This window comes from Ranitomeya imitator, chromosome 8 (assembly GCF_032444005.1).
Source record: "Ranitomeya imitator isolate aRanImi1 chromosome 8, aRanImi1.pri, whole genome shotgun sequence".
NCBI classification, from domain to species: domain Eukaryota; kingdom Metazoa; phylum Chordata; class Amphibia; order Anura; family Dendrobatidae; genus Ranitomeya; species Ranitomeya imitator.
Window position 1 is genome coordinate 120,870,900 of NC_091289.1, and position 14,363 is coordinate 120,885,262.

Consider the following 14,363-nt stretch of genomic DNA (forward strand, 5'->3'; position numbering starts at 1 on the left):
CTACATGAGTCCAAATCTGCTGCAACCTGTCCAGCACAGTATCCACACCAGGACAGTCCGAAGACTCAACCTGCCCTGAAGAGAAACGAGGATGGAACCCAGAGTTGCAGAAAAACGGTGAAACCAAGGTAGCCGAGCTGGCCCGATTATTAAGGGCGAACTCAGCCAAAGGCAAAAAGGACACCCAGTCATCCTGATCAGCAGAAACAAAGCATCTCAGATATGTTTCCAAGGTCTGATTGGTTCGTTCGGTCTGGCCATTAGTCTGTGGATGGAAAGCCGAGGAAAAAGACAAGTCAATGCCCATCCTACCACAAAAGGCTCGCCAAAACCTCGAAACAAACTGGGAACCTCTGTCAGAAACGATATTCTCTGGAATGCCATGTAAACGAACCACATGCTGGAAAAACAATGGCACCAAATCAGAGGAGGAAGGCAATTTAGACAAGGGTACCAAATGGACCATCTTAGAGAAGCGATCACAGACCACCCAAATGACTGACATCTTTTGAGAGATGGGAAGATCTGAAATAAAATCCATAGAGATACAGTGGGGAAAAAAAGTATTTAGTCAGTCAGCAATAGTGCAAGTTCCACCACTTAAAAAGATGAGAGGCGTCTGTAATTTACATCATAGGTAGACCTCAACTATGGGAGACAAACTGAGAAAAAAAAATCCAGAAAATCACATTTTCTGTTTTTTTAACATTTTATTTGCATATTATGGTGGAAAATAAGTATTTGGTCAGAAACAAAATTTCATCTCAATACTTTGTAATATATCCTTTGTTGACAATGACAGAGGTCAAACGTTTTCTGTAAGTCTTCACAAGGTTGCCACACACTGTTGTTGGTATGTTGGCCCATTCCTCCATGCAGATCTCCTCTAGAGCAGTGATGTTTTTGGCTTTTCGCTTGGCAACACGGACTTTCAACTCCCTCCAAAGGTTTTCTATAGGGTTGAGATCTGGAGACTGGCTAGGCCACTCCAGGACCTTGAAATGCTTCTTACGAAGCCACTCCTTCGTTGCCCTGGTGGTGTGCTTTGGATCATTGTCATGTTGAAAGACCCAGCCACGTTTCATCTTCAATGCCCTTGCTGATGGAAGGAGGTTTGCACTCAAAATCTCACGATACATGGCCCCATTCATTCTTTCATGTACCCGGATCAGTTGTCCTGGCCCCTTTGCAGAGAAACAGCCCCAAAGCATGATGTTTCCACCACCATGCTTTACAGTAGGTATGGTGTTTGATGGATGCAACTCAGTATTCTTTTTCCTCCAAACACGGCAAGTTGTGTTTCTACCAAACAGTTCCAGTTTGGTTTCATCAGACCATAGGACATTCTCCCAAAACTCCTCTGGATCATCCAAATGCTCTCTAGCAAACTTCAGATGGGCCCGGACATGTACTGGCTTAAGCAGTGGGACACGTCTGGCACTGCAGGATCTGAGTCCATGGTGGCGTAGTGTGTTACTTATGGTAGGCCTTGTTACATTGGTCGCAGCTCTCTGCAGTTCATTCACTAGGTCCCCCCGCGTGGTTCTGGGATTTTTGCTCACCGTTCTTGTGATCATTCTGACCCCACGGGGTGGGATTTTGCGTGGAGCCCCAGATCGAGGGAGATTATCAGTGGTCTTGTATGTCTTCCATTTTCTAATTATTGCTCCCACTGTTGATTTCTTCACTCCAAGCTGGTTCGCTATTGCAGATTCAGTCTTCCCAGCCTGGTGCAGGGCTACAATTTTGTTTCTGGTGTCCTTTGACAGCTCTTTGGTCTTCACCATAGTGGAGTTTGGAGTCAGACTGTTTGAAGGTGTGCACAGGTGTCTTTTTATACTGATAACAAGTTTAAACAGGTGCCATTACTACAGGTAATGAGTGGAGGAAAGAGGAGACTCTTAAAGAAGAAGTTACAGGTCTGTAAGAGCCAGAAATCTTGATTGTTTGTTTCTGACCAAATACTTATTTTCCACCATAATATGCAAAAAAAAAATGATAAAAAACAGACAATGTGATTTGCTGGATTTTTTTTCTCAGTTTGTCTCCCATAGTTGAGGTCTACCTATGATGTAAATTACAGACGCCTCTCATCTTTTTAAGTGGTGGAACTTGCACTATTGCTGACTGACTAAATACTTTTTTGCCCCACTGTATGTGTCCAAGGCCTCTTCGGGACCGGCAAGGGCAAAAGCAACCCACTGGCACGAGAACAGCAGGGCTTAGCCCGAGCACAAATCCCACAGGACTGCACAAAAGTACGCACATCCCGCGACAGAGATGGCCACCAAAAGGATCTAGCCACTAACTCTCTGGTACCAAAGATTCCAGGATGACCAGCCAACACCGAACAATGAACCTCAGAGATAACTTTATTCGTCCACCTATCAGGGACAAACAGTTTCTCCGCTGGGCAACGATCAGGTTTATTAGCCTGAAATTTTTGCAGCACCCGCCGCAAATCAGGGGAGATGGCAGACACAATTACTCCCTCTTTGAGGATACCCGCCGGCTCAGATACACCCGGAGAGTCGGGCACAAAACTCCTAGACAGAGCATCCACCTTCACATTTTTAGAGCCCGGAAGCTATGAAATCACAAAGTCAAAATGGGCAAAAAACAACGACCAACGAGCTTGTCTAGGATTTAACCGCTTGGCGGACTCGAGATAAGTCAAGTTCTTATGATCAGTCAAGACCACCACGCGATGCTTAGCTCCTTCAAGCCAATGACGCCACTCCTCGAATGCCCACTTCATGGCCAGCAACTCTCGATTGCCCACATCATAATTTCGCTCAGCAGGCGAAAACTTCCTGGAAAAGAAGGCGCATGGTTTCATCACCAAGCAATCAAAACTTCTCTGCGACAAAACAGCCCCTGCTCCAATCTCAGAAGCATCAACCTCGACCTGGAACGGAAGCGAAACATCTGGTTGACACAACACAGGGGCAGAAGAAAAACGACGCTTCAACTCTTGAAAATCTTCCACCGCAGCAGAAGACCAATTGACCAAATCAGCACCTTTCTTGGTCAAATCGGTCAATGGTTTAGCAATACTAGAAAAATTGCAGATGAAGCGACGATAAAAATTAGCAAAGCCCAGGAACTTTTGCAGACTTTTCAGAGATGTCGGCTGAGTCCAATTATGGATGGCTTGGACCTTAACAGGGTCCATCTCGATAGTAGAAGGGGAAAAGATGAACCCCAAAAATGAAACCTTCTGAACACCAAAGTGACACTTTGATCCCTTCACAAACAAAGAATTAGCACGCAGGACCTGAAACACCGTTCTGACCTGCTTCACATGAGACTCCCAATCATCCGAGATCAAAATGTCATCTAAGTACACAATCAGGAATTTATCCAGGTACTCTCGGAAGATGTCATGCATAAAGGACTGAAACACTGATGGAGCATTGGCAAGTCCGAATGGCATTACTAGATACTCAAAATGGCCCTCGGGCGTATTAAATGCAGTTTTCCACTCATCGCCTCGCTTAATACGCACAAGATTATACGCACCACGAAGATCTATCTTGGTGAACCAACTAGCCCCCTTAATCCGAGCAAACAAATCAGATAACAATGGCAAGGGGTACTGAAATTTAACCGTGATCTTATTTAGAAGGCGGTAATCTATACAAGGTCTCAGTGAACCATACTTCTTGGCTACAAAAAAGAACCCTGCTCCTAATGGCGACGATGACGGGCGAATATGCCCCTTCTCCAAAGACTCCTTCACATAACTCCGCATAGCGGCGTGCTCAGGCACAGATAAATTAAACAGTCGACCTTTTGGGAATTTACTACCAGGAATCAAATCGATAGCACAATCACAATCCCTATGCGGAGGTAGGGTATCGGACTTGGGCTCATCAAATAAATCCCGGTAATCAGACAAGAACTCAGGAACCTCAGAAGGGGTGGATGACGAAATAGTCAGAAATGGGACATCACCATGTACCCCCTGACAACCCCAGCTGGACACAGACATGGATTTCCAATCCAATACTCGATTATGGACTTGTAGCCATGGCAACCCCAACACGACCACATCATGCAGATTATGCAACACCAGAAAGCGAATAACCTCCTGATGTGCAGGAGCCATGCACATGGTCAGCTGGATCCAGTACTGAGGCTTATTCTTGGCCAAAGGCGTAGCATCAATTCCTCTCAATGGAATAGGACACTGCAAGGGCTCCAAGAAAAACCCACGACGCCTAGCATACTCCAAGTCCATCAAATTCAGAGCAGCGCCTGAGTCCACAAATGCCATGACAGAATACGATGACAAAGAGCAGATCAAGGTAACAGACAAAAGAAATTTTGACTGTACCGTACCAATGGTGGCAGACCTAGCGAACCGCTTAGTGCGCTTAGGACAATCAGAGATAGCATGAGTGGAATCACCACAGTAGAAACACAGCCCATTGAGACGTCTGTGTTCTTGCCGTTCAACTCTGGTCAAAGTCCTATCGCACTGCATAGGCTCAGGTTTAAGCTCAGGTAATACCGCCAAATGGTGCACAGATTTACGCTCGCGCAAGCGTCGACCGATCTGAATGGCCAAAGACATAGACTCATTCAGACCAGCAGGCATAGGAAATCCCACCATGACATCCTTAAGGGCTTCAGAGAGACCTTTTCTGAAAATAGCTGCGAGCGCACCTTCATTCCACTGAGTGAGTACGGACCACTTTCTAAATTTCTGACACTATACCTCTATTTCATCCTGTCCCTGACACAGAGCCAGCAAATTCTTCTCTGCCTGATCCACAGAATTAGGCTCATCGTACAGCAATCCGAGCGCCAGGAAAAATGCATCGATATTACTTAATGCAGGATCTCCTGACGCAAGAGAAAATGCCCAGTCCTGAGGGTCGCCACGCAAAAAAGAAATAACGATCCTAACTTGTTGAACTGGGTCACCAGAGGAGCGAGGTTTCAAAGCCAGAAATAGTTTACAATTATTTTTGAAACTCAGAAATTTAGTTCTATCTCCAAAAAACAAATCAGGAATAGGAATTCTCGGTTCTAACATAGAATTCTGAACCACAAAGTCTTGAATACTTTGTACTCTTGCCGTGAGCTGATCCACACATGAAGACAGACCTTTAATGTCCATTGCTACACCTGTGTCCTGAACCACCCAAATGTCTAGGGGAAAAAAAAGGCAAAACACAGTGCAAAGAAAAAAAAATCGTCTCAGAACTTCTTTTTTCCCTCTATTGGGAATCATTAGTACTTTAGGCCTCCAGTACTGTTGTGAAAGGTAATTCAGTACCACAATGGACATAGAGGTCAGCGCACATACAGTGACCTGGCAATAACCCAAAAAACAAGAACGAGCTCTGAGACGTGGGAACTCTGTTGATCGCAATCCCTAATCCTCTCAAACCACACTAAAGGCAGCCGTGGATTGCGCCTAACGCTCCCTATGCAACTCGGCACGGCCTGAGAAACTAGCTAGCCTGAAGATAGAAAATAAGCCTACCTTGCCTCAGAGAAATAACCCAAAGGAAAAGGCAGCCCCCACATATAATGACTGTGAGTTAAGATGAAAAGACAAACGTAGAGATGAAATAGATTTAGCAAAGTGAGGCCCAACTTTCTGAACAGAGCGAGGATAGGAAAGGTAACTTTGCGGTCAACACAAAACCCTACAAACACCACGCAAAGGGGGCAAAAAGACCCTCCGTACCGAACTAACGGTACGGAGGTACACCCTCTGCGTCCCAGAGCTTCCAGCAAGCAGTAAAAAACAAATTGACAAGCTGGACAGAAAAAAACAGCAAACAAATAGCAAAGAGGAACTTAGCTATGCAGAGCAGCAGGCCACAGGAACGATCCAGGAGGAAACAGGTCCAATACTAGAACATTGACTGGAGGCCAGGATCAAAGCACTAGGTGGAGTTAAATAGAGCAGCACCCAACGACTTCACCACATCACCTGAGGAAGGAAACTCAGAAGCCGCAGTACCACTTTCCTCCACCAACGGAAGCTCACAGAGAGAACCAGCCGAAGTACCACTTGTGACCACAGGAGGGAGCTCTGCCACAGAATTCACAACAGGGAGCAATCCCTGCAGCTCCGCTGCCTGCAAGAGAACATGGCAGCAATGATGGGGATGGTGGGGGAGGAGGAAATGATGAAGGTCGTGGAATGGCTAATAATGCGGGTGGGGGAGAAGACAATGATGATCGGAGTGGAATGGACAATGATGAGGGTGGTGGGGAAGGAGGAAATGATGGAGGTGGTGGAATCAGTAATGATGGAGTGGTGGGGGAGAAGGCAATGATGGTGGCAGTGGACAGGACAATTATGGGGGTGGTGGGGAGGAGGTAATGATGGAGGTGATGGAATGAATAATAATTGGGTGGTGGTGAGAACACAATGATGGAGGTGGTGAAGAGGGCAATCATGGGGGTGGGGGAGAGGGCACTAATGGGATGCAAGGGGAGGAGGACAATGAGGGGTGTGGGGGATTGGAATGGGAGGAAGCAGGATTTTTAATGGATTTAGGAACAGGGGAGGTGGAGGAAGACGTTATTATCGATTATTATGTCTAATACAGTCCCTTAGTATAAAGTGTACTCACTTATTATGTATAGCATAGTCCCTTAGTATATAGTGTACTCACTTATGTATAGTACAGTTCCTTAGTGTATAGTGTACTCACTTATGTATAACACCATCCTTAGTTACATAGATTCCTCTTTTGTTATGTATAGCACCTTCCCTTATTATGTACCATCCTCTCTAGCTATATATGATGTACTCCCTTATTGAATAGCTTCATCTGCTGTTATGTACAGTGATGTCTCTTACATAGTGTATTCTTGTTATTGTTGTTATTTACAGCGCCCTCTTTTATTACATGGTCCCCTCTCTTGTTAGATATAAAATGAGTACTGATGGTGGAGCCGGTGACCAGACTACCAGTCCATCAGCTCCTCCTTTAGAAAAGAAGCTCTCCCATGCTCAACAGCCATCATTGCATTATACAGCTCACGAGTCAGGACAGCATGTAATAAAAAACAGGGCTCTATAAAATCCAATATGAATGGACGGTGCTGTACACAACAAGAGAGGGCACTGTATAATAAGGGATGGCAATATACATGATAAAGGAGACTATGTAATATATACAGGTATGTGTGGATATATATGTGTATATATATATATATATATATATATATATACACACACACACATATATATATCTTCGTCGCCTTAAAAGGAGGGGGCCCAGACACATTTCCTGCACAGGGGCCCCAATCTGTCTGTGTCTGCCCTGATGGAGAGGGTTCCCTCCTTTCACTGAGTGAGGTGCACACATTTTCACACTACATCTAGTCCACCATGTCTACTACAGAATGCTTCAATTCCTGTGTGATGGAGGACTGAGGGGCGACTCCTTGTGTCCTGTAGATAAATCGCAATCCGCACATTTGATCTACCTGATGTGAACCTGTCCAGGTCTGGATATTTTTTGGAAGGGAGTGACATATATAATAAAAAATATCTATTCTGTAAATGTGCCTCTCTAACCATTGGAGTGTATACTGGGGTATGTGGGAGACCTCAGTGATCCCGTAAAGATTACTGTAGGAAGCATGCTCTATATGGCACTGGATACATGAGCAGGGTCCGACTGTACGAGAATTTATTGAGAAGTTAAAGTAGTATTCCTATCTACAAGATCCCATCCCAACATGTAATAGGTGTACTGCTACTGCTACTACTACTACCACCACCACTATCACCACTACCACCACCACTACGCAAATATCTTCAATTAGAAATGGAGTGCAGTTCTGATTTGCTCTATTTTATGTGCAGGCATTGCAGGACCTTAAGGACCTTAGGTTTCCATGGTTACCACCACTCAAATAGTGACAGTTAGTTGTTAGTGGTCATAGCCATGGAACTGAAGCTACTGCAAAGACCTGCACATGGGGAAAGCGAAATAGCGAATCAGAAGAACTACACCACATTTCTAATTGGAGGTATCTGCTATTATTATTATTACTACAAACCCAGACTCGATTTCAAAATCTGAAAAAGCAGCTAGCAGTGTGGATAGATACGTCAGGATCGGCATCTAGATAATTCACTAGATTTCAGTTTGGGCCATTACAACAGTGAAAGATGTGCGATAATCCTGAACGACAACCTCCTCTCCATGGGTGGTGGGCATGGGTACTGGGTTGTTTTTCTCTCTGAATCCTATACAGCCAATTAAATATTTCAGGTGCTTCGGATTGGAGATGAGAGGGTCCGGGGCGGCCCTGGGTGAAGATGTGTTGTACATCATTTTATGCTAATTGCTGTGAGCATTATGTCATTATAAACACATTATGTATTTTCTAGCATGACTGCACAATAAGCGTTTTCTTTTGTATGTGAGATTTTATTTTTTCTGAAAGGCGGGAAGGAGGCTGGCCTGGAATTTGTAGTGTTTCTGTTTTGTAAAATGTTAACTCTACTGAAAATACATAAGATAAAATGACATATTGTGGTCACATAATGTTCATCAACTGGAGTCCATTTTCCTTATTGAGGTAAATGGATAAATCTAGGGTCATGGTTGAATCCAGTTTTCGGGTATAAACACGTAGCACAAACCTCCCCACTCACTCGGCGGAGTGTTCAGTGCAGAGCATTTGTCTAGTGTGAACATGGCTTTACAAATATCATCCTTTCATTGCCCACTTACCGGATTTGGCTTCTACTGTGGCACTCTGTGCACTCTTACACTCATCATGCATGGCCAGAATAGACAAGCTGTATACCTCCCCACATAGAAGAGGGGACAACTGACAGGTGCGGTCCGATACGTCTGCAGTGATAACATCCCCCTGTCTTCCCACAGCTATAGCCGAATAGCCAGTAGCTCCATGACTGATATCCCAGAACACATTAAGGGCATTTTCCGGGCACAAGGTTGTAGTGTTTATGTTCTGAGGAACACATGGCACTAGAATCACAAAGAGTTTGGAGAAACTTTATTCTTCCAGCAAAATAGAAATGTAAAAAAAATAAAAACATGTAATAATTCAAGACTCCTTCATATTATACAGTAAGTACCGTATATCTTCTGCAAAACATGTTAAGGGATATTCCGGTTTCAATAAATGTGACTGATTACTGGAGTTGTGGTATGATCATCGTATGAAAGTGAGAACTGGGAAGAAATATTGGACGTATAATATAGGAAATTGAAAGAAGGGAAATTAAAAGAAAAAACACAAGGAAAATATATTGCAAAATTGTACAAAGTTTCATAATACAAATATATATTTTTTTTACTGAAACCTGTATACCAGGTTATTTTATGACTGTGTATTATGTAGTGAATAGCAGAGGCCCAAAGTATGTAGTGATCAAGTAAGTGATCAAGTCTGCCCAATTTGTCATCCTGCTTCCACAGCTAAGAGAGAACACAACATTGTCAAATTGACTGCACTATTAACAATTTCTTCTGATCTTGAGAGATTAGTACTTTTCTATTGTTTACAGCGCATTGCCTTGGAGACCGACCACTGCTGCTGTCTAGCTTGTAAGTACTGCACTGAAGCTAGCCAGGAATAGGAGATAACTGTGAGCTCCAGTGAACCTGGTCAGCTTCAGTGCTTACAAGCTCAATATAAAAGAGATTCTAAGAACTGTGCATGTTTCTCCTGTATAGCAGCAGTGGTCGGTCTCCAAGGCAGCGAGCTGTAAATAAAAGATAAGTGTCAATAACTCAAGAATGGCTGAAAATTGTAATAAGCAGTAGATTGACAATTTTTTTTAATTTAGCAGTACTATCTGACAATACCATGTATGAAAATGGGAATTATCCCTTAAGGATGGCTCAGGCCAGGGTAAATACCTGAAATCTCTGATTAGAAAAGTGATGAAGAATATTCTCAGAGCTTTAGGATGGTGAAAGAGACAGAATTCATTTCATACAATCTAGATGAAGGTTTTGATTCATTTCGCCACTGTGTGGACTGATATCTGTGCAGGGTTGCCAAGAAATGTGCAGCTAGTAAATTCCATCATACATTGGTCTGCACACTTACCTGATTTAAATGATGTTTTAGTACTATTCTGACCCGTGCATGTCCCATCCTCAGCCCAAACACTGACTGTGTAATTCTGTCCACATTCTAGTTCGGGGGTCTCGCACCTAGTGTTGGTTGTGTTGCAAGCCAAGGTATTAACTCCTTCCACTACAGCCGAATACGACCTTGCATTGCGACTCATCTCCCATTGTACAAACCCGGAATTATTATCACACGATGCATAGGCTTCTAGAATCTGGGGAGGACAAGGAACTAGAGAAACCAAAACAATGTAAAAATAATATTTAATATTGTTCATCTACAATTACAAAAAACTTTTTTAGACCTTTAAGACTTACTTGTCGAAATGTGGATGGAATTATTCCCGTTGCTGATGCAATCTGCAGATTTACTGCCCAAGATGATGTCATACTCCATGTCACATAAGAGGTCATGAAATTCATAGTAGGTATTTGTGGTTGTGATGGAGGTCTCATTGTGCCCTGCACGAGCCGTCACTGTGTATGCACTGGCTCCAGGAGCCCCGTCCCATGATAAAGATATGGAATAAGGCTCACAGGTCACAGATTTCACTAAATTAGTAGGAACACACGGAGCTAAAATGAAATAATAATACGTTTTCACTGAATCTCAGCTGACATATTAATACCCAGAACTCTCATCTCAACTATGCTTTTTGCATACTACATTAACATTTATTCCATCTTTTAGTAACAAAACACACTCTCTTTTTTAAGATTTAAAGGAATTGTCCAGTGCGGGGGTGAGCAATTTATTTTACAGAGGGGCCACATGAGAGTCCATGACTGTTGTAGAGGGCCGAACCAATAAACTGAATTTAATTCTGGTCAATATACCATAAATATTAACATGCTATTTTATATTAATACTAAATTTGTTGCTTAATATTGAGCAGCATTAATTCTCTTGACTCATGTTACAATAGAGCTTATTGTATGTAGTCTTACCAGTAGTAGCTAATCAAACTTATGTAATTTACTTCTTTTTATAAAGGTAATAACAACCATTAAATCATATTGTTCCTCATAGTCAGCCCCTGTACCATGATCAACAGCTTCCACACACAAGGCTTGATGCCCCAGAGTCCCTAATACAGTATGATGGTCTCAGATTTCCCACTCAGTATGCTGGACCCCACTGCCACACCACACACAGTATGATGCCCCACAGCCCCTCAACATAGCATGACCTCCACAGTCCCATACAGTTATTATGATGGCCCCCACATTCCCCCAAAAAGTATGATTTCACACACAGTACGATGGCCTCTGTGATTATCCCCACAGTCCTACACTGTCTAATATTAAAAACCTTACCATGTGTCAATGTTGACCTCAGTGTGTGAATAAGGGCAGACAAAAGGACTGGGCCCAACCAGTGGAACACCAGTCTGGGGGAGCCTTATAAGAGACAAAATGAGCAAAAACCCTGCTGTAACTAAATAAAAAGCAAAAGGTGCATCTAAATAACACAAAGTTTTGAGTAATACTGTTTTTGATCAAAAATAGCACAAACGCCATCCCATCACAACAAGGTAACTTTGATCGGGACGGTCCTACAATGTCTAATATTAAAAACCTTACAATGTGTCAATGTTGACCTCAGTGTGAATAATGGCAGACGAAAGGACTAGGCCCAACCAGTGGAACACCAGTCTGGGAAAGCCTTATATACAATTTCTAGCTCAGAAAAGGGAGGCCACACCCCAGCTTGCACAGAATGCAATAATACAAAGAAAAAACACAAAAATTTAGCTTGACTTGAGTTGGTACACATGCAGCACATAAATGCATGTTCACATTGGCCATAAAAACCTACAAGAGAAAAAATGAGCTGCAACTAAGTAAAATGCACATGTACCAACTCAAGTCAATTTCAATTTTTGTGTTTTTTCTTTGTATTATTGCATTCTGTGCAAGCCGGGGTGTGGCCTCCCTTTTCTGAGCTAGAAATTGTATATAAGGCTTCCCCAGACTGGTGTTCCACTAGTTGGGCCCATTCCTTTTGTCTGTCCTTATTCAGGTCAACATTGACGCATGGTAAGGTTTTTAATATTAGACAGTGTAGGACTGTCCTGATCAGAGTTACCTTATCGTAGTGGGATGGCTTTTATACTATTTTTGATCAAAAACAGTATTACTAAAAACTCTTATTTAGATGCACTATTTGCTTTTTACTTAGTTACAGCAGGGTTTTTGATCATTCTTTCTCTTGTAGGTTTTAATTTGTCAATAAAAGTATAAAAACTTGTTACATGCGGATAATTGTACTTACTTCTTGCTCCACAGGCTTAATTGTAAAAGCAAGTTCCAGCTCACACAAAACTCAGTGTGATCTGGAAAGTCAGACTAGAAGTCACATGAGTGAGAAGAGGACCAGGGAGATGCTGAAAATCGGGGAAGACTGCGATTGGAGACTATATTAATGCACTTACATGACATTACATACACATGTAGACAGGTTTAGGGAATAGAAAATTTAATGGGAGTGTTTTGTTAACTCATCAGCCTGGAATGTATCTATTTTGTATACTCAGCCAGGTTCTAGTTGTCGGTCTCCTTGACAATAAGCCGTATGCTATATACGATAAAAGCTCTCATAGCAGGAGAATTACAGCAGAAAAAGCAGCAAGTCAGTTACAAACTTGCTTATTTTCTTGCTATTTAACTTACGATACAAACTTTATAACATGAGAATAACCCTTGTCTAACTGGGAACATGGAGCTCTTGTATCAGATAAACGGAGCTTCAAAAACAATACCAGTGTATTAAAGGGGTTTTCCACCCATAATTAAAAAGAAAAAATGAATGAGGCACTAAAAAGTAAAAGAAAAAAAAAATCATACTCGCCTTTCTGATTACTTGTTCTCCTGTGGACATTCTGTGCTGATTTTGCTAACATGTGACTGATATCGCTCCCAAAGAAGAATGGCGATACATGGGGTAGCATTCCCCACATGCCTAAGTATGGATGCACACCCTCTTAATCATTCCTGGATTGGAAAACACTACTGAGAATGTGGTAAAGTTCTGCAAACAAATCTTTTTTAGTGTCTGCTATTTTTTTAGTGTCTGCTATTTTGTGGAGTACAGATTTATTTACTGCATCATTGATGCATTTTTTTAACCACTGAGGATATTTAGGGTTGCATCCATTCATTTGTACTGTGTGTGGGGAGGTCCATTGCCAAAACTGAGGCTGTGACCATGACCTTTACATTTTTTGATGGTTTTGTTTTTAGATGTTTTTTATCTAGTTGGTTTATATTTCAATAAATTAACCCCTTTTAAATATTGGATGTATGTTCCTTTATCCGATACATGTCAAACTTTGCCTGTGGGCCAAATCAAGCCCGCAAGGTAGTTTTACTTGGCCCGAGACATCAGAACCACCACCCCTGTGTGGACCCATTATTCTGTAAGGAGGATTATGTGGGGCCCATTATTCTGTATGGAGGATTATGTGGGGCCCATTATTCTGTATGGAGGATTATGTGGGGCCCATTATACTGTATACTGTTTGGCCTGTGACTTTGGCAAAGTTTTTCATTTTGGCCCTCTGTGTGTTTGAGTTTGATATTCCTGCTTTATCTCTTGCATGGTTTATTGATCATTGTCCATACAACTGCTGGCATTCCTGGGATTTATCTGTATTTTATTACATAGTGCAAACATAGCATGATAGACCTTCCTTAACATATCCTGAATTAAATAGTTACCTGTAACAATGGCGAGAGAAGAACTGTTGTCACTGCGACACTGGTCATTATATGCTGCCGTTGCCACAGTGTAAGTCTTGCCACACTCAATGCCACTAATGTCACATCTCAGGTCTGTAGTATTACATGCCAGTGTCTTCCCACTTTGCTCTATTAATGTTCCTGTGTAATAATCGGCTCCTGCGGCAGCGCTCCACAACAGTGTTAGAAAGTCTGATGCACATGCAGGCTTGGCGTCCAGCTGTTGAGGCACACAGGGACCTAATGATGGTGCAGGAAGAACATCAGAACACTATAAACTAGATTTATTTTATTAAGTGATTTTTTTGTGTGCACTTTTTGCAATTGAGCCTGATTTATTATTGCATCTGTTCCTATTTTTTTCTAATTTTTTTTCCGTTTTTAAGGCTGCCATTTGCTTTGCGCAAAATTCTTCTTTTAAGTTGAAGTCTACTTTTTAAATGGTTGTCTGCTTTTTGTCTCTTCGCCATTATGGTGTTTTTTGTAATCCAGATGTTTGCGTCCAATACAATTTTTGCACCTGTG

At 42.4% G+C, this 14,363-nt stretch overlaps 1 protein-coding gene across 1 annotated transcript in view; it reads right to left on the minus strand.

Annotated features, from left to right (window-relative positions):
• Positions 1-14,363, minus strand: part of LOC138647933 (uncharacterized) — a 231,689-nt gene that overhangs the window by 77,683 nt on the left and 139,643 nt on the right. The window contains exons 17-20 of the mRNA XM_069737312.1: positions 13,818-14,078; positions 10,416-10,673; positions 10,075-10,329; positions 8,724-8,984 (exon numbers count right to left, since the gene is read on the minus strand). Coding sequence (XP_069593413.1) covers positions 8,724-8,984; positions 10,075-10,329; positions 10,416-10,673; positions 13,818-14,078 — 1,035 coding nt within the window. The remainder of the gene's footprint in view (positions 1-8,723; positions 8,985-10,074; positions 10,330-10,415; positions 10,674-13,817; positions 14,079-14,363) is intronic.